Below are 24,124 nucleotides of genomic sequence, written 5' to 3'. Positions count from 1 at the left end.
CGAATCTGATGAGCGAATAAGTGGAGGACGTGTTGGAGAGGATCGATCTGACATCTAAAAGGGGCCAGAGGGATTAGTAGTGGTGCAGATCAGTATCATGTCCGCATCCCCTATGTTAGCAGCCTAAAGCTTAACCTTATGGTTAGCCGTCAACTACATAGCTCAACCTTACTGGCAACAGTCGACTACATAGTGGCTCCGCTAAATTGGATTCAACTTCATATAAATATCTTCTTTTACTATTACCGAACTACTGAAGAACATCTGTTGTAGTGCTTGAAGAGGGCGCATGAGCCAGCCATGATTGCCCTCACGTGAATCATAGTACCAACGTAATTGTAGCCACCGCGACCCCCGTCGACCTCATCCCATGGCTCTGGTACATCCCCGGAAAATGGAAGTCCTGCGTCTACAAAATGCGAGACCACATGGATAAAGTCTGGAGCCAAGCACGAGCAATGGTCGATGACCGACGTGCTCGAGGTGATCGTCGAGAGTGTATGATCGATATGAAGTTGGATGAGTATGAAAAGAACGGCTGGCCTATGTCGCAGCACGCCTTCAACAATCTTTTTGGCGAATTGATGGAAGCAGGTGCTGATACCACAGCCAATCAGATTCTTACTTTGATCTTGGCTTTGGCGAAATATCCTCAGTTCCGGGAGAAGGCGAGAGTGGAGATTGATGCTGTTTGTGGTACGGAACGAGCACCTGTGTTTTCGGATTTCGCGAAGATGCCTTATGTGAATGCTATCGTGAAGGAAGGTTTGCGATGGAGACCAACGTGAGTTTACCTTGAACATGGTATCCCTTGCATCAGAGTGCTTACTGGTATAGGTCCGACCTAGGACTGCCTCATACCGTCACCAAGGGTAAGTTTCGACACCACTGGGATAGCAAACGTTCATTCGGTAACTAACCTTTGACAGATGACTACTAGGATGGAATGTTGATCCCCAAAGGAAGTACCATCTTCGTCGGCGTATGGGCGATGCATCACGACAAGGATTACTACGGAAGTCATGACACCTTCGACCCGGACCGCTACCTATCTCATACAAAGCTAGCAAACGAATACGCTGTTGGTCCTGATTATGAGAAACGAGATAAGTCCATTTCCTCAACAGTACTGAGAGCAACTAGCTAACTTCCAGTTTTACATCACTATGGATATGGTGCTGGACGACGCATCTGCCCCGGAATTCATCTGGCCGAACGTAGTATGTGGCGAATCACAGCCAAGCTATTATGGGCTTTTGAGTTCTCTGAGCCAATTGATCCTGTGACCGGGAAGGTTAAACCACTGGATCAAGATGCATATACGTCGGCGAACTTGGTGTGTCCACTGCCATACAAGGTTAATATCAAGCCACGAAGTGCAGCTCATGTTGAGGCCATCAAGAGGGAGCTTGAGAGTGCAGAAGCGTTTTTATCTCAGTATAACTAGCTACAGTCATTCTATATTTAAACTTGAGACTAGTTATCTATAGATATGAACTGTGAATCACTTGCTACTTTTCTATGTCCCTCTGACTTTGTGCCCGGTCTGTCTCTCCGGGGAGCAAAACTTCTAATATTAAATTAAGGTATTAGAATAGGCTGGCCTAACTCTTCACTAAAACATGCTAAGCTTAACCTGAGTCTCTTCATCGCTTCATATAGAGACCTTAAGTTGTTTTGTCTCCCCTTGCCATCTTGTACGTTGTCCCACATACCATCATGATTATGATAACAGAAAGCCCCACATAGATCTAGGGTAAGTGATTTTGGCCCAGCGCCCGTTTAACCGAGCTATCGAAGTTGTTATTAAACTCTATAATCAGGATTGCGGGGTAAAGGTCATCTACTCTACTTGACACTATCTGATTGGCTGCTTAGGAAATGCTGAGTCTCTGTAATCCATGTACCCCGGATCTTCCGCTTCACCTTGTCGATCTGCTTCGGCAGATGAAGCGGCACCAGGTGAGCCCAGACCGCATTTCTCTTTTCTCAGGGGTTGGTTAGATGCCTTGCATGTGAGACAGAAACAACTGATGAGAGATTGATGTTTTCTTACCCCGCGACAACCCCAGATTTCGTCATTGCAGCAGCGGAGCCGCAGTTTCAGAGCATTATTCATGGCCTTTCGCATGTTTAGAGTGTTCATTTTACCTTGCGGCATAGTTTAGTCCCACGTTTCTTATCGGTTATTATTACTCAATGCCAACCGCGCGCCTTCAAGACCATGAAAGGCTGCTCATACTGTCACCGAACGTTCCACAAGACAGAGCATCTTCTCCGCCACGAGCGCTCTCGTAAGATCATCCCCACATGGAACCATCTCAATCGCGATAATTGACCCATGCTTAGATACAGGGGAGAAGCCATATCGATGCGATACATGCGGTCGCGGCTATGCACGGAGGTAAGAGTCACCACCAAATTATTTTCACCGCTGGTATTGATTGCAACAGCGATGTCCTCCTTCGCCATGTTAGATACTTTCACCCAAACAGCGACACCTCAGAGAGAGAGCGCCGAAGATCCGATGTCTCAACGAACGAGAAGAGTCGGCAGCGCCGACAAAGTGTCCTGGCCGATTCCATAAATGTGTGTTCGATACCACCGCCCGAGACAGAGGAAGGCTCGGAAGGCGAGACAGATCAGCAACATAATGATCACATGCGCGATAATGGACAGACACAACAGCAAGAGGATAGCTCTATCGCTGTCGATAACTCGATGGCGCAGTTCTCAACGTCCGACCTAGATGCGTTGGCTACAGTATCAATGCTGCAAGCTCTCCACGAACAACCAACTGAATCAGCAAAGTTGGCTTTGGAAGACTCTTTTGATGATCGACGGCCTGCCAATCAATCCCCTGCTATAGGCCAGCATGATAATGAACTATCGCCGATGAGCTTCTCGCATCATATGGTGGAGACATCGCTAGAGACCGCTACCCCTACCTTGTTCACCGCCAATGCTGAATTTCTCAGTCCTGGAATGTCGTTGAGTACCAGGGCGAATGTTTTTCATTCACACACAGCTGCCTCGTCAGCTCCTTGGGGAAATAATGAAACATCCCTCACGTCGATGAGCAACACAGATTTTTTGCATTACGCTGGGGCTCTAGAGCTCTTGCAACCTAATCTTAGTCATTTGGACTTTCTAGACTTTAGTCTCGGCGAAACATCTCCAGGCGTTCGTGGATCTCAAGCTTCGAGCAACAGCGTCGACCCTGTCAGTAGTATCCCACTGGAGCGTTTCGCAAGAGTAGCGGCACTGTGGCCTAGGAGCCGAACGCACCCCGCGAGTCAAATTGCATCCAAAGTCTGGGCAGACGTGGTGAACTACCGTGGTGATGGTATATTTACAGATGTCTCTATCTCACAATCATCACCAAGCTCTACCATCGGAACCGAGAACGAATCGAGATGGGGAATGGATGAAGAAAAGAGGCAAGATCTCATACGCGAGTTCGGCTCACCTGGTTCAAGCGTCGACTTTCTACCCGCGAGACTACTGAACCTTGGTCTCACCATTGCATTTCGACAGCCCCATTCTCTCGTCCCGTTTATACACCAACCCACATTTTCAGCAAAGTCAGCATCTAACTCAGTCGTTTTCTCCTTGTGTCTACTGGGACTGGCCATTCTCGATTCATCATATGTGAAGCCATTCACAGCACACTACTTACCAGTAATGCCACTACCTTCCGTGACTGAACGGAAGACCATGCTGACTCTGTACAGGCAGCTACGGAGAAATGCTGTTCTCAACTAGCGACACCATCGTTTGGCCCAGACGGGTCAGCACAGCTTGTTGAGCGCCTTGCGTCCGCTGCTTTACTTCTAATGGCTTGGTCGATAAGCTCACCACATGTAAGTCCTGGTCTGATACTCGGACTTGGGGGACTAAATACTGATATTGACCGTAGGAGGTTCGCGATTCCTTCTTATCCGGAATGCTTTACAACCAGACCATGAACGTACGTCTAAGGTATCCTTTCCCTCTCTTCTCGGTATACGCTGACGCAATGATGTATCTATAGCTCTTAAAGATGTCAGGCTTACTGATGCCGAGACCTTCGTCCTTCAGCATCGACAATCTACTCACCCAGGCGAACTCGGCGAGACTTATTCATGACCCAGCGCAGAGCGATGATTGGGCGTGGAAGGCATGGGCTCGAACAGAAAGCTTTAAGAGGTATGTGATGCTTCGTCCCCGACATTACCCATTACTGACCCTGGTGATTGTATGAAGGCTAATATCCACGTTGATCATGATCGATGCATGGTGGGCCTCAAGACTAAACACAGAACCACTTATTTGCACCTCCGTGGTGCAGTTGGAAATGTCGACATCGATCGATCTGTACCGGTCCTCATCAGCAAAGTCATGGAGAAGCTGCCGCAACGCTGGAACAAGTGCAACCACAGAGCCTGTCATAATACGAATGCACGCTCCGTCTATCACATTGACGCCGCTCCAAGAGACGTCGCCGATTGGAATGACTGGATTGCTGTCTGTTATCTGGGCACGCATTCTTCAACACCAGCACCAAACGAGAGGAGCAAGGGATATCAGTGGAGACCAGCCTACCGCAAGTGTTGATGCATCAACTGAGACTGGCAGCAACACGTTGCGTGTGCTAGGCGATATCTACATAAATTACTCGAGGTTTCTTCGGTATAGGAACCCCAACTGCATTGCACAGTGGCACTTCCTTAACCTCAATGTACTGGCCAATCTTGAGATCTTCGAAATGGCCTCTGGTCGCAACGGAGCTGAGAGCGCATACGCCGCATTACAAGAGATCTCTAACTGGAGTCAGACACACTATGCACGACGAGCCTGTCTCCACGCAGCTGGTATATACGTCGCCATGAGTCGTCGGAGAGCAAACGATGGTGTGATGCTCCATTCCGACATGTCCTTATTCACAGCTGCACTTGTCCTCGGACTTTATGTCTTTATGATGAAACCGAACGAGGGACATACTGATGCTGACACAGAGTCATTTGAGTTACTCAACGATATTGACTGGACTAATCTATGTGATCCAATGTTGGCAGTGGATAATGCTGGAGATAACACCGCCAGCCAGTTTATACACAATGGAGGAAGTATTAGCTTTTCGGGAACAGTGTGTGAAGCGGGATATAACGCTGCCAAGATGATCTTGCTCGAATTTGCGAGCTTGTTAGAGGAAGTCGGGAAGTGGAATGCCAAAGAACTGTGTCATATTTTGCGGATAATGAGCGACTCTTTGATTGAAGTCGACGACCGTTTGGGTGGTGATTGAGGTGTGTCCACAGTTGAAGTGCACACGGTTTACATGTACAATTAGCTGAGCTGTATCACATATAGAGGTTCGATACGGGACAAGATACTATTCACACGCGAGAACCTATAGCGCTATTAAATACATATACAAGACACTTCGCTCAAGACACAATCCGTAACTTTAACCTAGTTCCAAACCGCTGCATCGACTGCGCTAATCTTTGCATGGCCATTAGTTTCATGGGGGAGCACTTGGGTAGGCTGACCCCTGGCGTCTAGCAACTGAACAGAATGATAGTAGTCAACCGCCTTCTTCTGGCTCGCCTTATCCTTCGCAACACGTTCAAGCAGCTGCTTAGTCAAAGGATGTGCCGAGAAGCGATCGGGAAGATTATCCCAAACTCGATAGTCGGTGGCTTGCTTGTGGAGAACACCGCAGATCTCTCGTGCGTACTCTGTGAACAGGAATGTGCGAGACGATTCAACCATGATGGTCATTTGATCTGTATCAAAGTTAGCGACTTTATAATATTTCTAACAGTATGTTCCTTACTCTCTAGGATCCTGCGTGGTTCGTTGTGCTGCAAGATAGATTCCGTGATGTACTCCTCACCAAAGCCGCCATGTGGAGTATGTCCGCCCTCGTAGCTGCAACCACCGGGCAAGAAGTCATCGGACCGGCCGAGACCTGCTCCATAGATACAAGCCAACATCTCGGTCGCGCTGTTTCGGTGATAGTAAGGTGCACGCAAAGAGTTGCTAGCTACGTCCCATCGTGGACCAAACCAGAGATAGTCTGCGAGCGGAACATGAGGGTCGAATGACTTTGCCGTCAACACAGTATTGATACTCGGGTCAGTGTGATCAATACTGGTGCTGTTCTGAGACGCAAACTTTGTCAAATCGTACTGTGATTCATGTAGTTAGTACCTCGCTTGCATCGCCGTGTCGGTAGCTCACCTTGTAGGGAACTGCATTCCCATGCCACGCAACAACATCAAACGGACTATGATCCTGACTGATGACAACATGCTTTCCGTTATTCTTGACAACAATTTTGAAAGGCACATGTAGATCCTCGTCGATGTGGGCGACAGGATAAAGAAAATCTCGCGGGTTAGCCAGACCGTGTCCTCCGATGGGTCCTAGGTCAGGAAGCTCCCACATAGATCCCCAGACTTCAGCGATATGGCCACGAGCAACGGGGACGCCCTCTGCAAGATTGATGCGGAAGCGTACACCACGCTGAATAACACAGATCTCGCCTGGCTGGACGAAGAGACGACCCATCTCTGTTTGAATGTCTATGATGCCGAGCTGAGGAGTGATGAGAAAGTCGCCGTCTGTGTTGCAATATGCCTTGTTGACCATAGAAGCATTGATCATATAGACATAAACAGCAATACCCTGTCTCAGATTCGGATCCCCACTCCCAGCAAGAGTATGCAACCCATCCGTAAAATCAATCACTTCATCCTCCCCCGGCAGCGGAAAAGGCGACCACTCAGCCTGCTGATACAGCGGCTCAACCTTTGGGTTCAGCGACAAAAAGCAATTCTCAATATGAGACTTTGTCTCGATATTAGAATACCCTTGGTGCGCAGCAGATGGTCGAGCGCGATACATGTAGGTGCTCATGTTGAGGCCGCGAGGAGCTGCGAAAGCAGAGTAGGTGATACCCTCAGTGTACAGACCAAAACCTCTGTCTTGGGGGTTGTTTTGGCCGGCGGGGAGAGTCCCGGGGATGACTTCTGATTGATGGCGGTTGCCCCAGCCTGCGAGGTATTCGTAGGGGTCATTCTCGCGGGTTGGTTTGGTGCGCTGGAGGTCTGTGTAGTGGAAGACTTTTTGGGGATCTGTGGCGGGTTCACGTCTCTTGATAGCGGCGACCATACTGATGTTTCGATGTGTAATTGTACAAGGATGTGATATGATTGTTAAAATTATTCAAGTCTAAGATGGCTTGGATCTAATCTGATTGTTCTTTTTCCTTTTATTCTCCGGGCGTATTAGTAGAGAGGTCCTGTAAGTTCCAGTTTATTACCGAACGGCAGATGCACAGATGGGCCAGGAAGTGGGAGAACTGACGTCGCATGTGGGGATATGGAGCTCCCACATAATCAGACCAGAGGCATCATTCTTACCCCTCAACCTTATGAATACGCCGTATGTTTAATTAATTTTCAACGTGTGGGACTAATCATCGATATCAAGTTACGGTAGTTGCCTAATCATTGCTCCCAGACGCTCACTATTGGTGTTCACTTTTTGTTGTCAATTATGCTGCGCACACGTCAATCTTGCAGGGTACTCACCCAAATCACTCATCAAGCTCATCCACACCGCTGGAATGCCTGTGTACGACTGCCAACACTTGTTCAGCGCCGTGCAATCGGCTCAGTCAGTGCCATTGACTCTGTAATATTTCGTAACTTATTCGGCACCGACGAGATTCGCAATGCAAGTCACCGTACCAACCCTCCCATCCATCGACAACTACTAACTGACTTTACAGGTCTTCAGTGACCAAGCCTACATCAACAGATGCGTCGACGTTGAAGCTGCTCTAGCACGCGCCCAAGCCCAATGCAATGTCATTCCCGCCGATGCAGCAGCAGACATCACCTCCAAAGCCAATGCCACCAGCCTCGACATGGACCGGCTGCGCAACGAGACTGATGTCGTGGGGTATCCCATTCTTCCTCTAGTGCGTCAATTAAACGACATGTGCGGCTCTGCTGGAAAGTATCTGCACTGGGGTGCCACAACACAGGATATCATGGATACAGCGAGTGTGTTGCAGATCAAGTCTGGTCTTGATATCGTCGAGACCAAGTTGACTGGCGTGATAAACGCGCTTCAAGATCTTGCAGTTACGTATCGCGATACACCCATGGCTGGAAGGACACATCTGCAGCATGCATTGCCTGTTACCTTTGGCTACAAATGCGCCGTCTGGCTATCAAGTCTTTACCGCCATAGAGAGCGACTTCAGCAGCTCAAGAGTCGTGCTCTTGTTGTTCAGTATGGAGGCGCGGCTGGAACCTTGGCGTCCCTCGGCGATGGCCCTGAGGGCGTCAATGTTAGAAAGAAACTCGCTGCAGAACTCGGCCTGGAGAACCCATCAATCACCTGGCACGTTACCCGCGATGGCATCGCCGAAGTGACAAACCTCCTAGCCCTCATCGGCGGCTCCCTCGGCAAAATCGCATTAGACCTAATAATCATGTCCTCCAACGAACTCGGTGAAGTAGCAGAACCCTTCGTCCCCCACCGCGGCGCCTCATCCACGATGCCCCAGAAGCGCAACCCCATCTCCAGCGAAGTAATCCTCGCCGCCTCCAAAATCCTGCGCTCCAACGCCAGTCTCGTTCTCGACGGTATGGTATCTGACTTTGAACGCGCATCAGGACCATGGCATTTAGAATGGGTAGCCATACCTGAAAGCTTCGTCATAGCAGTTGGAGCGCTTCACCAAGCTGAGTTTGCGCTTGCTGGGCTGGTTGTGGATAAGGAGCGTATGGCGGATAATCTTGCTTCGACGAGGGGACTTATTGTTGGGGAAGCGTTGATGATGGCGTTGGCGAAGTTTGTGGGGAGGCAGGATGCGCATGATATTGTTTATGAGGCTTGTAAGGTTACTATTGAGAGTAAGGATGGGAGTACGCTGCTTGATACGTTGAAGAAGGATGGGAGGGTGACCAAGCATCTGTCTTTGAGTGACCTGGAGAGGCTCTGTGATCCTATTAATTATTTGGGGTCGGCGCAGCGTATGGTTGACGATACCTTGGCTGAGAATGCATCTTAAAGGTCATCAGGTTGATACCAATAGACATCCAGCATATAACTCATCACGTTTATGGGCGGCCAATCAGTGGAATGAAGACAAATTAGGAAGTTGCATCAATTATACCCCTCGTGGCTAAGTCTGGTATGGTATCAAGTCATCAGCGATCCTGAATGACGCGCCCGTTTTGCTCTTGAGCTCATCCATCTCAACCTCATCCACCAGCTCTCTGAGTACGAGGCCCTCAGGTGTACAGTCAAAGACAGCTAGATCAGTGATGATCCTAGATACGCATCGTGGGCCGGTGAGTGGGAATGTGCACTCTATCAGTGGCCGTCAGCAACTCTGGCTTATTAATCGCGGCGTTCGACTTACCTTCCAGGATCTTTGGATTTCCATTACGGTCAACATGTTCCTAGAAGTCTCGGTCAGGGACCTGTTCGTCATGGCCAATATGAGGTAGGACGTACCATGGTGATTATGACCTTTGTCTTCTCCGGACTTGCCACGAGGTCCATTGCCCCACCAATCCCCTTGACCTTTCCGGGCAGCATAAAATTGGCCAAATCTTTACAAGTCAGCCTCTGTGGCTTTATATGAGGGAAGGGAAAGACATACCTCCATATTGACTGACTTGCAGCGCACCGAGCATAGTCAAGTCGATCTTCCCAGCTCTAATCATACCAAAACTCTCATGGCTCCCGAACGTCGAAGCACCAGGGTTTAACGTCACCGTTTCTTTTCCAGGGTTGATGAGGTCTGGATCCTCCTCCCCAGGATTTGGATATCGCCCCATCCCCAGGATACCGTTCTCGGATTGAAGAATGACTTCCAAGTCATCTGGAAGCATGCCTGGTGTCGCGAGTGGCATGCCGATACCGAGGTTGACATACATACCATCTTTCAGCTCCTTCGAAGCTCGCTTGATGATACGTTCCCGTCTTTGGTTGGTACTCGTAACTTTGACCGTCAATAAGTGCACATAGTATAGAGAATAGATCGGGCATCGCTTACCTTTGCCTTCTCTCTTGGCATCCTGAGCAAACGTCAACTTCTCAATCTTCTTCGGCCTCGTACTTTGGATGATAACATCGACATAAATGCCTTGAATATGAACACTCTCAGGATCCAATTGTCCGACTTCCACGATCTCGTCAGCCTCAACAATCGTCAACTTTGCGTTCTTAGCCATAGCTTCATTGAAGTTGTTCTGTGCTTTACGAAATGTGCAGTTGCCCAGTCTATCCGCTTTATGGACTTTGACCAAAGCGACATCGGCGAAGATTGCTTCCTCGAGAACGTATTTCTTTCCGTGGAACTCGCGCGTTTCTCGAGGGCGTGACATGAGGGCTACAGAGCCGTCTCTGTTATATCGAACAGGTAATTCGCCAGTCTGGACTAAACAGGCGTTATATTAGCCTCTTGTCACTCTTTGCGAGGTAGCAGACTTGCCAACAGTGCCAAACGCCGCTGGGGTATAGAATGCGGGTACACCAGCTGCCCCAGAGGCGCATCTTTCGGCCATTGTTCCCTGCGGTATCAACTCAAGGCTAAGCTCCCCACTCAGATACATCTTCTCAAAGACTTTGTTCTCTCCGATATACGACGCTATCATTTTACTAATCTGCCGGGTTTCCAGCAATCGGCCTACCGATATTAACACGGTGATCAGCAGCGTTATTACTGCACGTACCAAGTCCGACACCAGGCATTCCAGCATTGTTTGAGACGACAGTCAGATCTTTGAGATCCTTTCGCGCGGCAACAGCTTCAATAAGCGATTCGGGAACACCAGAAAAGCCAAAGCCTCCGACAAGAACTGTCGATCCGCTCTTTACTTTCTGAATGGCGTCGTTTTCTGAGGTACAGATTTTGTTGATCCTTCGTAAGACGGTGGAGGTCGAGAAGCTGCGCTGTGTCAAAGTCCACAGGGGGGTTGGGGCCTGTGCACGGAAAGCTGATCTCATCATGGCTCTGAATTGAAGCAAGTCCAAGTGTCGGATGAAGCGTGTTGAACAGTCCGATTCAAGTTTTATGCTGCAGGATTGAGATCACAGTAAGGTGAAATCGTTGTACAAGCTTCTGTCTCCCTCATAAGTCAATTGCCTAGTTGTAAATGAATGCGCTCATCATGGACAAGGGTACAGTAGCGTTACTGCGTAAACCCCACATGCAAATGTTGATGCCAGTTACCGTATGTGGGACTGAGACACCAGAAGTGCCGAGGCGAAATGTTTATACTTCCATGAATAATTATACAGCAACTTTTACACGAAAGGACTTGGCTCCAGTATCTCGCCAATTCAACTCCTCCGGAATACTGCTGTCAGTGTTATGAGTTCACCACGATGTTAACCATCCGAAGAAAACTGGTTGCCCCGCTTTGGCGCTCGGCTTTGAGCACAAGAGGCAATGCGACAGCGGCAACTCCAAGGTTGCCTCTAACGGGAATCAGAGTCTTGGACATATCTAGAGTTCTCGCTGGAGTAAGTACTACACGTGTAGGAGATATCTGTGCTATCGCTAACACCAGAGAGCCATATTGCGCGCAGATTCTCGGCGATCTAGGGTTCGTAGCAACTCGCCTCTCGAATCCGTCCCATTTCTGACTTTGACAGAGCCGAAGTTATCAAGATCGAACATCCGACACGAGGCGACGATACGAGAGCATGGGGACCTCCTTTTGCACCTTATAAAGACGGACGAGATGGCGAGGGCGAAAGTGCATATTATTTATCGGTAAGTCTTGCGCTGTCTAGACTTTGACGAGAATTACATGCTTACCACTCTGAGTACAGGTGAACCGAAACAAGAGATCGGTAGCAGTCTCATTCAAGGAAAAAGAAGGGGCAAAACTGATCCAAACCCTCGCTGCGAAAGCCGATGTCATCGTCGAGAACTACCTGCCCGGCACTCTGAAGAAATACGGACTCGACTACAATACCCTTGCCAAGACGAACCCTCGGCTTATTTACGCGAGTATAACTGGTTATGGTCAGACAGGTCCATACAGCAGTCGTGCAGGTTTTGATGTCATGGTCGAAGCTGAGATGGGTCTGATGCACATCACAGGCCCACGGGATGGACCGCCAGTAAAAGTCGGCGTTGCGGTCACTGACTTGACAACTGGACTATATGCGGTCAACAGTATCCTAGCTGCTGTGATCGAGAGGAGTCACTCTGGTCAGGGCCAGGCTTTGGATGTGTGTTTGAGTGATTGTCAGGTCGCGACTTTGGCGAACATGGCGCAATCTGTGTTGGTGACGGGGAAGAGAGATGGTGGACGATATGGAACATCACATCGTGAGTCGCTCCACATAAAGTTACTATCACTTGAACTAACGAGAACGCTTAGCATCTGTTGTGCCCTACCGCGCATTCCGCACCAAAGACGGCGACATCCTCATTGGTGGGGCTAATGACCGACTCTTCGGCGTTTTGTGCAAATGCCTTGGTCAAGACAATTGGGCAACTGACGAACGTTTCTCTACGAACTCAGCGCGAGTAGCGAATAGAGATGTGCTCGAACGGATGATTGAAGACATTACAAGTTCCAAGCTATCCAAAGAATGGCTTGATATCTTTGAGGGTACTGGTCTGGCGTATGCCAAGATTAACGATATCAAGGACACGCTGGAGCATTCACATGGTATGTGGCACTCAGTCGGTGGCGATAGCATACTGACGATGGCGAAACAGTTGTGGCGAGAGATATGATCAAGGAAATCCAGCATCCTGCATGTGGGCAGTTGAAGGTTCTCAACAGCCCTGTCAAATACTCCAGAACCCAGCCTTCGATCCGCACGCCGCCTCCACTACTGGGAGAGCATACTGATGAGGTATTAAGAGACGTACTGGGTCTAGATTCAGCTGAGATTGAGAGACTAAGAGAGAAGAAGGCCGTCGGTGGATAATTAGACTCTGTATGTAGTAGTATAGCAAAATGGATCTATCGCTTCTACAAACACTTTGCCTGTCAAGCTTGCAGTCATCTACATGTAATCTAGCCTCTACATACAAGGTGCGAAAAAAAGTTGTTGTGTGGCAAATGTATTGCTATTTGAACTACTCCATGATTATAGCGGACGCAACACCAATCCCAGTACTGAAAAGCGTGTTAGCATCAACCGAATCGAGGCAACATGGACAGTCTTACCTAGCACACATGCTAATAACACCAATCTCCTCCCCCCGTCTCCCAAGCTCCGCAACCAACGTAGCAAGTTGTCTCGTCCCAGTCGCTCCAGTAGGATGCCCAATAGCAATAGCACCACCATTCGGATTAACACTATCGACATCCAAGCCAAGTTTACTAATGCACGCCAGAGTCTGACTCGCAAATGCTTCATTGAGTTCAATAACATCAACATCTTTCTGCTCTATACCGACATGCTTGTACAGTCGTGGAATGGCATAGATTGGTCCCATGCCCATTTCGTCGGGCTCGCAGCCTGCGACTTGGGTTCCGAGGAATCGAGCTATGGGTTTCAGGCCTCGTTCGGTTGCCCATGAGCGGCGGGCTAGGATGGCTGCTGATGCGCCGTCAGATATCTGGGACCTGTGTGCAGTGATCAGCAAGACCTCAAAAGCAAGTGGGCTGTGCTGTATTTACGAGTTTCCAGCGGTGCTCCCACCATTCTCCCGAAAAGCTGGTTTAAGCTTGGCCAACTTCTCTAAAGTCACGTTTGGCCGGATAGTGTCATCTGCAGCAACCCGAACATGTGAAGTCTCCCCAGTCTCGCTATTATATGCCGTATACTCAATCGGTACTATCTCCTCCTCAAACCTACCAGCAGCAAGTGCATCATTTGCACGAGTGTGACTCAGCAGCGCGTAGTCGTCTTGCATTTTGCGATCAACTCCATATCTCTTAGCCACATTCTCTGATGTAATGCCCATAGGCATGAGACAGTCCGCAGCTGCTTTGACCCTGGTGTTGCGCAGAGTTGGACCCACGTCTTGGGGTATTCCACGAGACTGATAGTTCTTCGACATGCTTTCGACACCTCCAGCGAGAGCAACATCAATCTGACCCGCTTGGATGGCATGGGCCATGTGAGTTAGGGCCTGAAGACTACTCGAGCACTGGCGATTAACGGTGTGAAAAGTCGTTGATGTCGGAAAACCAGCGTGTAAGAGTGCCATTCTACCAGTCTTTGCAAAGCCCAGCTCCGCGAGAACATTCCCTATCAGAACATCTTGAACATCTCCATTCTGGATCTTAGCCCGCAGTGCCGCTTGGGCCATAACCTGAAGGACATGTCAGCCACAGTGTATGTGATCAACTATTATGAGATCAACCTACCGGCGCCAAAATGTCTTCCGGCCACGCATCTTTGAACCCTCCTTTAAACGCTCGTGTAATGGGACTGCGAACAGCTGATAAAATGACTATATCACTCGGTGACTTTGTCGACAGTGGTTTCAAACGCCTTGCAAGACTCGCCATTGCTTTTTCCCTTGTACTTTGTGTATCACCAATTGCAACAAGGCACTCTCAACTCTGTCCCTGTGTTCCATGCTGTTGGTGATACCTTGCTTGGCAGCTTTGGCACTATCCCTGTTCTGGCGTCCCACATTATGGCTTCAGTCTATATCCGTAATTCCGTGCGTGGAGTTCCCCATGCTCATGTGGAGAAGAGTTCACACGCGTCACGCGCGTTTCATGTGGGGGAAGTGGAAGTGGAACGCGTTCGCCATGTCATGGCTGCGCTAAGCTCACTTCAGCGAGAGGGGAGCTACCGTCCGCTCATTCTCATCCTACCCTGTATTGTTGTCCTTGATTGAGTTTCTGCAGACTGAGTAGCTTTTCACAGTGACAAACACCCTAGTCACAAGCAATCATGACTTTCGAGTTCGGAAAAGAAGTGTGTTATCCAGCCTACGAAGGTCGGGAGACGCCCAAAGTCTCATGCGGGCTCAAATTCCCCGAGGCCTGCTTACGTCACTGTCGCGATACCTTTGCCAGCTCAAGGGTGTATGTGATTTGTTCAAAGTCTTTGGCGCAATCTACAGACGCACTTGACAGACTTCGTTCGGCCCTTGATAGTAGGATTGTCGGGGTCAGAATAGGGATCAGTCCGCATACTCCAATTGCGCAAGTCCTCGAAGTCGTCAATGATGCGTCGAAACTCGACGTTGACTGTCTCATGACGCTAGGTGCTGGTAGTCTAACAGATGCCGCCAAGTTGGTCAGGCTTGCATTGGCCAACTCGGCCACCACTGAAGCAGAGATGAACACGTTGTGGGGAACGTCAAAAAGCAATACTGCCTTACGAAGCAACATATCCAAGCCGACTATTCCTCTCATCCACATCCCGACATCACTGTCAGGCGGCGAGTTCCAAGCCATTGCTGGAGGAACAGAGTCCCAGGGCCATGCAAAGAGAACCTTTCACTGCGAGGGCGTCGATCCAGAACTCGTCATCCAAGATCCAGAGCTATGCCTCACTACCCCGGAGTGGGTTTGGCTTAGCACGGGTATCCGAGCCGTGGATCATTGTGTCGAAACGCTCTGCTCGCTTGTCTCAAACGATAAAGCCGATGAATGGTCGAAGAAGGGTCTGGTGAAACTTGTCACTGGTCTCTTGGCAAGCAAAGCAGATCAAAAGTCTCTACAAGCGCGACATCTATGCCATCAGGGAGTTGTGTCGTCTATGTGTGCCGTGTCAAGTGGTGTTCCACTCGGTGCGAGTCATGCTATCGGACATCAACTTGGACCACTTGGAGTTGGTCATGGTGAAACCAGCTGTATACTGCTGCCTGCTGTGTGCAAATTCAATTATGCTAAAAAGGCAAACGTTCAGAGACAGGAAGTTGTACGGGATCTGCTATTGGAACAGGATGAAGTTCGGCAGCTGCTGCAGGCGAAGGGTCTTGACAAGAGCGTCGTAAGTCTGGCCGATATTCTGGACGTGTTTATTTCTGCCCTCGGTATGCCTCGATCACTGGAAGAGGTTGGGATTGGAGAAGATAAGCTTGAGGTCCTCGCAAAGAATAGTCTGGACGACATCTGGATTCAGACCAATGCGCTCCCTATCACGGAGGCTAGCCAGGTCATGGAGATACTCAGCATGTGCGTTAAACGATCATAGAGCTGATATGTAGATAATTAACAGCCTCAACCTAATACTGCCTATTGGTGTAGTACTCGTACTTGCCCGCCAACCGAACCCGGAATGTGCGACCCCAGATGACCATCGGCAAGCAAGTCAAAGCAACGGCAGTAGAAATACAGCCCAACACCACATACATGTTATACACACCCATGCCGTTCATCCACGGCGTGACGGCAAAGACTAGGCCTGTTGCAATGACGTTACGAACAAACACAACACCTGTCAGTGCAGGACCTATGATCTTGAGAGGAGGTTAGAGGATGGAAGCACGGTTGGAGTCGAATAACTTACATGCTCGTGAGAATCTTGAAGGAATGTGAGGGACATATCTCCGCCGCCTCCAATGGCGAAACCGATGAAGCCTGCGCCTACAGCATTGATCATCCAAGGCATTCCCTTGGCAATGGTGAGTCCATACATGAGACATCCGATGGTCATGGATAACCCAGGAACCAGGAATAGCCACAATCTCGTCTCGGGCTCATAGATACCCCCACGCCGTTTCGCAATCTGCACAATGGACCAGTCAACGAGTGGTCCTCCAAAGATGGCTCCCAGGATTGCACCGATGAATGGAGGGATATTCATGTTTCCAACACCTGCAGCTGTGAAGTTATACGGCGGAATGGAGTAGAGTGAACTTTGTGTCACTGCTAGAATGGCGAGCATGGCAATACTCCAGCCATACTGCAACGCGGCGAACATGACAGCTGGAAATGTGGCGAGGAGTTGGAAAGGCTCGTAAACGTCTCTCCAGAACGTTCGCTTTTGAGTGGACTCATGCTTATCCAATGTCAAAAGGGCATGGCGCTTCCAGTAAGAGTTCATCGGAATGCTGTGATCTATCTCAACAGTATCACTCTGCTGGTCCATAGAGTCGACGCTGGCTGGTGAATCGTTTGGCAAGGGTGTCTTTGCGGTGCTGTTAATCTTGGAGAACTCGTTATCGGTGGGCGAGGATGTGGTGACTCGAGGGTCGTGGCCGTCGAGCGGTGCGGGGATGTACTTTGTTTCTTCGAGGAAGAAGAACATGAGGACGGTGACGATGCCGGTGAAAACGGTGGCGGACCAGCAAGCCCAGCGCCAGCCCATTGTCACGGCGACTTGGCCACCGTAGACAGGTCCAAGGTAGTTCTGTATTTGTCAGAATGTGACCGCAGTGGAGGGACTATAGGACTACTCACCCCTACCAGGACCATCATGAAGTAAATGCCGTTCATTGTACCACGTTGATGGACGAAGAAGAGTTCCGTGACCTGTCATACCAATAAGCATAAGCGACCTCTTCAAGCCATTTGGGTAAAAGCGTACCGTAACCTGGAACAAGGCCTCATTGACAGCTCCAGCGATACCTGCGATAGTATTCATACCGACCATATCCCCAACAGTATGCGTCTCAGCTTGCCACGCCCCAGCACCAAACATAATCAACGACGTAACGAGATAAACAGGTCGACGGCCGATGCGCAGGGCGATAGGAATGAAGATGATGCAGCCTGTTGCAAGACCTGCCATGTTTGCTGCATACCCATTGTTAAGCATATCATAGCTCATCCCGAGCTCTTCGTTGAAGTTTTGCCAGAATGGAACGCTCATGCAGGGACTTGAATGACTTAATTAGCAATGGAATAATAGAACGAGGTTGAAGACGTACATGCAAAACATCATCATTGAGTATAGGGACAGAAGCACCATATGGAGAGTTTTGCGCATTGGACTCCAGTTCTAAAATCGTTAGAGGAGGCTAATTGTGGATGGGGTTTTCGTACCAGAGGCTGATTGGGATCTGAAGTTGGCCGAGGAGCCAGCACGATATGAGTAGCTTGCAAGTCATTGATGCGCTGCGTGCCCGGAGGCAAGGCATCAATCGTCAAAGTTCCCTCTTCGGACGGCATAATGAGAAGTCAATGAAGATGTTTCAAGATCGCCAAGACTAACGGGACAAAGCGACATGTTAAATATCCAAGCCAGAGTCTCATATCTCGACTAGTTGACGGCGAATGCGGGGTTGGCCGACACTAGATAAGCCTCCAGCCGACGGTCGCAGCATTCCGATCTCGCTGATACGGCATCAACCAATCATCGCTCGGGGAGCGAGTGGTAGACCGGACGATCGAGCTATACTTAAATAGGCTGGTCGAGCCCATGATAATGAATGACGATGTTACTGGTTCTAGACCTTGCGGTCCCTGCGACAATCAGTGCCGCAAGCGGTATCGCGGCATTCTTGGTCACTTTTGTTTCCCTTTTTGGAATGCTGATGATGTCGTGGGATGTATTGTATAAAAAGGGCAACTCTATGGAGACGATGGTCTTTATCTTGAAGTATCAGCTCAATACCTTGCATAGGTCTTGGTATAGCTGATATCGGTGCCACCATGCGACTTGTGAGTGACACTTGGACAAACCTTTTCTCAGCACATGGCAGTTTGATTGACTAGACCATTCCTGTCTATCTAAGGCTCCTTGCCAAAGTCGAGCACATCCTCAAATCTTCCTTGGCTCTGAATCTCTCCCTGCGAAAGGAGAATTACCTTCACTTGTTGGCTCTGTCCTCCAGTTCTCGCGATACCCTCAAATCCAGACAAACGATGCGTAATCTCAATCACAGTGTGTCCGTTATCCGTAAAGACCTCTTTCACGATGCGCCGCATAGTTGACTCTGTCAGCCCATCAACCGAGGATGTCGCTTCGTCCAGAAGAATAATAGCGTTTGTTCCTTTGATTGAAGAATGCTCGGCTCGTAGGATAGCTCTTGTCAAGGCGAACAACTGGGTTTGGCCAGTTGACATGTGAGGCAACGAGCTAAGAGGGTCGTCCAGGATGTCTACCAGCTTTGCTTCCGGATTGCTGTCGAAATGCCCACAGAGCCCAGTTCGTCCAAGTGCCTTCATTATGGCACTCTCAGGAAGAGTTTCTGAAGGCTACAAAGAAGAAAACAGAAGTAGTTCGTTAATGCAAGTTCTCGTCACAGTTTCAAGCGCGATTACTTACGTCCAAGTTGAAACGAAGACTAGCCTGCGCGAGCAGAAATGGATCTTGCGTGACAGTGATAAAACATCGCTCTCGTATAATTGACAGTGGGACAAGGTTCAAATCGATTCCATCAACTTCGATGGCCCCCGACTGGGTATTGAGAAGACGGAGTAGCGCGAGGAGGAGAGTGCTCTTCCCACTAGGAAAGCCTGTCAGTGACAAATACGTATGATAGAGAGGGGCTCGTATAGGGGGCCTACCTGCCCGTCCTACCACAGATCACCAAATGCTGACCTGGTTCAATGGATAGGTTGATGTTCTTCAACGCCGGTACGTGCGTCTCTTCGTAAGAGACCGTCAGGCCACGGACCTCAACCGCCCCACGTGAAGGCCAATACTCGGGGACTTCTGCTCCAGATGGCGACTGTTCTTCTGCTACTGTGTCTGCTTCCAGTGTCTTCAAACGAGATCTGCAATAGTCATCCATTCAGCAAAGACGTAGATCCAGAAAATTAGAGATAGTTGTCTAGTCCAAGCGCGAACTTACATAGCACCAAGAGATATCTCCAGATTCGTCCAAGACGTGACAAGCGCTAAAAGCGTCGAGTTGGCGACGAGGACAATGTTCAAAGACATGCCAATTTGGCCAGCTGTTGCGCTGCCATCCAAGAATACTGCCAAAGTGATCAGAATCACTGCCATAGCCGCAATGACCAAGTCGAGAACAATATTGAGCCAGAGCTGCAAACACAGGAGTATGTAAGCTGGTTGCTGGGACCTATCAAGGCATTCCATGTTAGTGGCCTCTGCTTCCTTCACCCAGCCAAATGATCGGATGCTGGCGACACCCTCGACCTGTGAATTGACGAGACAGTCAGCCCCATTTCGTTAAATACAGGTCCAGGTACTTACGGACTCGAGGAAGCTTGAGTAGACAGCAGACTGCGATTCCAGTTGGAGTAGACGAAGTTGCCGAGATGTGCACAGGTACACTCGCTGCACAACGTAGACTACCAACACGCATAGAGGCAACGTGGCAGCTAGCAGCTTTTGGGCGCTGAAAAGAAGGGTAGCCTGCACCAGTAACTTGAAGACCTCTGCGACTGATTAGAAATCCAACTTCTCTTACATATTCTTGGGTGGCTTAGTAATACTAACGGTTGGAAAGAGAGAGAATCGCTGGAGGTAGGTTCTTGTCCACGAGGTGCATATCTTCACTGAACCTGAGAATCATTAGCCAAGTAAAGAGTCGTGAAATGCAGATGTTTTCCTTTACCGGTTCAGTATAGAACCCGTCTCTGTCATTGAGAAGAACAGTAATGGAGCGCTAGGATTAGTTAGCCAGTCCCTTCGTAGGATGGTCGTGCTGCACTGACCCGAAGACTGTTGTCAGCAATCGTTGGTGGAGCTCAGTCCCCGATGTTGGTGCAATCAACATATGAGTAGACCTGCAAGCCAACCATTAGCTACATGAGAGTATGTTCAGATGCTAAATGACACACCACATTGACCCATTCGTGGCTATCCAGGCTAAGAGTGACAGGATGATGTATCCTCCGATATAGAAACTTGTCTGAGAGCCTGACGATTCCGTCCACTTCTGCAGCCAATACTGTGGGAAGGTCACGAAGAATGAGTAGGAAGCTGTACAAGTGAGTAGTATGAAGAAGTTCCGCGGGTGCAAAGCTCTCAGATAATATCCTATTACAATCAGCATCTTTCACGTCGTTCGAGTTCTAGCATTACCATATAGGGAGAGGTCTCCTGTTGATCGGCCCAGATCAGCCATAGCCTCAGTTACTTCTAGAGCTTGGCTCTGAATTGTCTTGTTCGTTTCGACAAGATCGGTGTTAGTTTCAGCGACTGTCGCCCTGACATGCGTCTGGCATAAATGCGCCGCTTCTTCATCTATTGCGTTTGGTGACCCTTGGTATGTGACTTTTCCGTTGTCCAGAACCAGCAGCGAGTCCGCCAGGCCAAAGTGTTTGGCTGAAGATTATGAGCATGAATATATCCCGGAAGATATTGTTGAGCACTCACTGGAGTTGGCAATTAAGAAGACTGTAGCACCTGTCTTACGGAAGTGGCCATGGGTTCCCAGAAGATTGGAAACGACCTTTCCCTCAGTGTTGTGATCTAGAGCCGAGAAGCTGTCGTCCAGAAGCACAATTTCGCACCGAGCATATACAGCGCGGGCGAGTGCCTGGCTTATAGTTAGTACCTTAAAGCTTCATAGATAGAGATAGAATCGAGTACATACCAGCCGCTGTCTTTGACCTCCAGAGAGCTTCATACCCCGGCTCCCAATCAAAGTATCGTCCCCGAGCGGGAAGGCTGAGATGTCCTCATCAAGGCAGCAAAGCTTGACAACATGCTTATACCAGCTAGGCTCAAACTTTCCAAAGCCACAAACCGCTTCCTTCAGAGTTCCACTCGGCAACCAGGGCGATTGTTCGCAGTAAGCAATCCGCTTGGTGGACACGGAGATTGCCCCACTTGACGTTGGTATTTCGCCTAGAATGCACCGGGCAACGATCGTCTTTCCGCTTCCAACAGCTCCAGTGCAGATGACTATTGAGCCTTTCTTCGCGGTGAAATTGATCGTTTGTAGAACTGGGCGCGACGATGAATGAGAGTGCACAGTGACAGCTTCAAAGCAAATCGCTGATAAAGACTTATCATCCTTGGTATCTGTCTTGAACAAGTATCTCTCATCAGCTCTACCAGGCTGGACAAGATAGTCTTGGATTCTCCCAAAAGCAGCTAACGAGCCAATGGCACGAGGCACAATCGTCATGATCATGTTTGCCGGATGAGTTACTAGCCCAAGAAGCGCTGTTGTCGTAAATGCAGTCTCGGCGTCGAGAGTCGACCCACGGAGGTTAGCATACATCACGAATATGACGAATGTCAGTATAGGAGAGAATATGCCGAGCGCATTTGCTATCATGGTTAGCTGAGGGAGAGCTGTTGAAATAGTCGTCATGAGAACCCACCACTGGCGTTATAGGCGACCATCATCCACCGTACTTTTCTCGCCAACTCTAATTCTTGGGCTCGAAGCTTCTGGAGCCAAGACTCGGTCTGTCTGGAAAGACCAAGCATTTTCATCACTCTCATTGATGAGAGCGCAGATGCTGTCAGGGAAATTCGCCTCTGTGTCGCCTCATTCCAGGCTTTCTGCTTGCTTTGCAGATTTTTGGCCAGGTATCGACTCATGCGAGAGCAAACTTTAGAACAGAAGCCCGTTAGCTGCATTTAAAAAGACCAAATCTGAACTGGAAGTCTCACAAAAGATAATCACGAGTGGTACCGGGGCGGCCCAGCGGATTTGTCGAGCCAACATCGCCATCCCGATTACGACCTCAAGGACATGTGCCCAGGTTTCATGAAACATGTTCGCGAATCTCATCACGCTCTCGGTATCTGTGCTGATCAAAGTCAGAGCTACACCGTCGTTGTAGCTGCTTGACTTCTGCCGCATAGCCGCGTTATTGATAAGCCCAACGAGTGTACCTTTAGTCATGATGCTGAGTCGGTTCAACCGATGGTGGTAAACTGCTTCAAATACTGCTAGCCCGAAGTAGACCGCAGCCGCTTTAATGATTAGCATAAGTCTACCTTCATCGGAGTGACTGCTTAGTATGTGAACCGCAGAGCTAATAAGAGCAGGCTGCGCGTAGCGAAAGAATATCAGACATAATCGAAAGATGACTGGTGCCATAAACTGAGGTAGCATGCTTTTAACAAGGCAAATGGGTAGTGTAAGCTTGCTCAATGGTTTCGTCCTCTGGTCCCACGCCTTCAAGCCATCACGACGTAGCTTCTCCGATGTAAGGAGGTGGTCAATTGGAGGGAGATCTTCGCCGGAAAGTATGATCTGGTTTCCCAACGCGAGAATGGGGTTGATCCACCAGAAGAACATTCGGCTTAGAATTCCTGCAAGCTCTTCGGGAGTCTGGGAAGAGTAGGGACTTTTGAGTATTCGTTGTTTGCTTCGGCTTTCTGTGGCGACTAGAAGAAGCTCTAGAGGAAGCTTGGTGGCGGGCATCAACCAATGCTCAAGGCCATCTTGTATCGCAACAGCTATATCAAGCCCCAAAGATACGAGTAAAAAGACAACGGCGATGTCCGCTGGCCTAATTGAGCGCATACGTTCCAGGTAAATCAGAGGACAGAGAAGTGTAGTAGCGACGAAAGATGTGACTGGCACTACAATGCGATGGCGATCTTTCTGTAAGACATCGCCTGCCAAAGAATAAAGATTCGCCATAGAAAGTAGGCCTGCTATTATCTGCACAGTACGTAACGTCAGCTTCATATTGCCCTACAAGTTGAAGGAGGCTGTACGAGCGATGAGGAACCAGAATGTCCAGGGATGACTTTCATAGTCTCTTTTCGAAGCCGCCATAGTCGCAACAATATTAGTACAGAAAAAATAGTGTTAACAAGGCCTGAGGCCAGGTCAATTGTGGCGCTGTTGTTCATGGTGTAGGTGTGCGAGGACAAGATCGCGAAAGAGACGATACTGAGAAATTATGACTTGTTCTGGGACCGCCTCAAGATGTAGGAGAATGGATGTGAGAGGTTTGTTCCAGGTTCATAGGAAGCGGCAGGGAAATTAATTGATACTAAGGCGAATAGACGCTATGCAGATACGAGATGGTAAAAATAGAGGTTACAGTGGGTCAGTCAGATCATAGAAGGATTGCGCGATATGGCTTATCTCTTACGGTGGCCAACAGAATCAATTCCTGGCGGGCACAATGAATGCAGGCAACGCAATAGAGAAGGGTCTTTTGAATCTACGAGAGCTCGACCAACAACGGTGAGCTTTACCACCTTCTTAGATAGGTATGGCGCTATATGATATCAGAACCCTTTATAAATTGCAGTTTTCTGTCAATATTGCATCGGTCCTACCACCATTAAATAAAAACAAGACGTCTGTGTTCAAAGATGAAGACGAACCTCT

The 24,124-nt window shown here is 49.1% G+C and overlaps 10 protein-coding genes across 10 annotated transcripts; 5 read left to right on the top strand and 5 right to left on the bottom strand.

Annotated features, from left to right (window-relative positions):
• Positions 1–416: 416 nt before the first annotated feature.
• FVEG_15239 (hypothetical protein) lies at positions 417–940 on the top strand (the record flags this gene model as incomplete). Its single annotated transcript, XM_018904363.1, has 3 exons — positions 417–784; positions 838–872; positions 930–940. The coding sequence occupies 3 exons, from the start codon at positions 417–419 to the stop codon at positions 938–940; spliced, it is 414 nt and encodes a 137-aa protein (XP_018747341.1).
• Positions 941–2,224: 1,284 nt separating this feature from the next.
• On the top strand, positions 2,225–5,287 carry FVEG_15240 (hypothetical protein; the record flags this gene model as incomplete). Its single annotated transcript, XM_018904364.1, has 7 exons — positions 2,225–2,294; positions 2,350–2,404; positions 2,454–3,681; positions 3,735–3,863; positions 3,920–3,970; positions 4,034–4,188; positions 4,246–5,287. The coding sequence occupies 7 exons, from the start codon at positions 2,225–2,227 to the stop codon at positions 5,285–5,287; spliced, it is 2,730 nt and encodes a 909-aa protein (XP_018747342.1).
• A 167-nt stretch (positions 5,288–5,454) lies between these two features.
• On the bottom strand, positions 5,455–7,161 carry FVEG_03311 (homogentisate 1,2-dioxygenase; the record flags this gene model as incomplete). Its single annotated transcript, XM_018890927.1, has 3 exons — positions 5,455–5,771; positions 5,822–6,176; positions 6,229–7,161. 3 exons carry the CDS (start codon positions 7,159–7,161, stop codon positions 5,455–5,457), a joined length of 1,605 nt encoding a protein of 534 aa, XP_018747343.1.
• Positions 7,162–7,457: 296 nt separating this feature from the next.
• Positions 7,458–9,229, top strand: FVEG_03312 (3-carboxy-cis,cis-muconate cycloisomerase). Its single transcript, XM_018890928.1, has 2 exons — positions 7,458–7,728; positions 7,784–9,229. Exons 1-2 carry the CDS (start codon positions 7,549–7,551, stop codon positions 9,074–9,076), a joined length of 1,473 nt encoding a protein of 490 aa, XP_018747344.1. The 5' UTR covers positions 7,458–7,548; the 3' UTR covers positions 9,077–9,229.
• FVEG_03313 (hypothetical protein) lies at positions 9,191–11,025 on the bottom strand (the record flags this gene model as incomplete). The annotated part of the gene is made up of 7 exons (XM_018890929.1): positions 9,191–9,378; positions 9,431–9,470; positions 9,526–9,623; positions 9,674–10,015; positions 10,070–10,448; positions 10,485–10,702; positions 10,749–11,025. 7 exons carry the CDS (start codon positions 11,023–11,025, stop codon positions 9,191–9,193), a joined length of 1,542 nt encoding a protein of 513 aa, XP_018747345.1.
• Positions 11,026–11,403: 378 nt separating this feature from the next.
• On the top strand, positions 11,404–12,969 carry FVEG_03314 (hypothetical protein; the record flags this gene model as incomplete). The annotated part of the gene is made up of 6 exons (XM_018890930.1): positions 11,404–11,541; positions 11,593–11,624; positions 11,674–11,794; positions 11,854–12,358; positions 12,411–12,704; positions 12,755–12,969. 6 exons carry the CDS (start codon positions 11,404–11,406, stop codon positions 12,967–12,969), a joined length of 1,305 nt encoding a protein of 434 aa, XP_018747346.1.
• Positions 12,970–13,120: 151 nt separating this feature from the next.
• FVEG_03315 (acetyl-CoA acyltransferase) lies at positions 13,121–14,504 on the bottom strand (the record flags this gene model as incomplete). Its single annotated transcript, XM_018890931.1, has 4 exons — positions 13,121–13,160; positions 13,212–13,613; positions 13,668–14,305; positions 14,361–14,504. 4 exons carry the CDS (start codon positions 14,502–14,504, stop codon positions 13,121–13,123), a joined length of 1,224 nt encoding a protein of 407 aa, XP_018747347.1.
• Positions 14,505–14,898: 394 nt separating this feature from the next.
• Positions 14,899–16,149, top strand: FVEG_15241 (hypothetical protein; the record flags this gene model as incomplete). The annotated part of the gene is made up of 1 exon (XM_018904365.1): positions 14,899–16,149. The coding sequence occupies one exon, from the start codon at positions 14,899–14,901 to the stop codon at positions 16,147–16,149; it is 1,251 nt and encodes a 416-aa protein (XP_018747348.1).
• A 31-nt stretch (positions 16,150–16,180) lies between these two features.
• FVEG_03316 (hypothetical protein) lies at positions 16,181–18,068 on the bottom strand (the record flags this gene model as incomplete). Its single annotated transcript, XM_018890932.1, has 6 exons — positions 16,181–16,414; positions 16,465–17,307; positions 17,358–17,429; positions 17,485–17,776; positions 17,828–17,898; positions 17,943–18,068. 6 exons carry the CDS (start codon positions 18,066–18,068, stop codon positions 16,181–16,183), a joined length of 1,638 nt encoding a protein of 545 aa, XP_018747349.1.
• Positions 18,069–18,629: 561 nt separating this feature from the next.
• Positions 18,630–23,470, bottom strand: FVEG_03317 (hypothetical protein; the record flags this gene model as incomplete). The annotated part of the gene is made up of 14 exons (XM_018890933.1): positions 18,630–19,097; positions 19,168–19,348; positions 19,410–19,619; positions 19,697–20,004; positions 20,062–20,246; positions 20,308–20,372; positions 20,426–20,476; positions 20,526–20,597; positions 20,652–20,850; positions 20,896–21,138; positions 21,190–21,352; positions 21,410–22,092; positions 22,146–22,379; positions 22,441–23,470. The coding sequence occupies 14 exons, from the start codon at positions 23,468–23,470 to the stop codon at positions 18,630–18,632; spliced, it is 4,092 nt and encodes a 1,363-aa protein (XP_018747350.1).
• Positions 23,471–24,124: the final 654 nt, after the last annotated feature.

Source organism: Fusarium verticillioides, chromosome 5, assembly GCF_000149555.1.
Source record: "Fusarium verticillioides 7600 chromosome 5, whole genome shotgun sequence".
Taxonomy (NCBI): Eukaryota; Fungi; Ascomycota; class Sordariomycetes; order Hypocreales; family Nectriaceae; genus Fusarium; species Fusarium verticillioides.
This window is presented reverse-complemented; position numbering and strand designations above follow the sequence as displayed.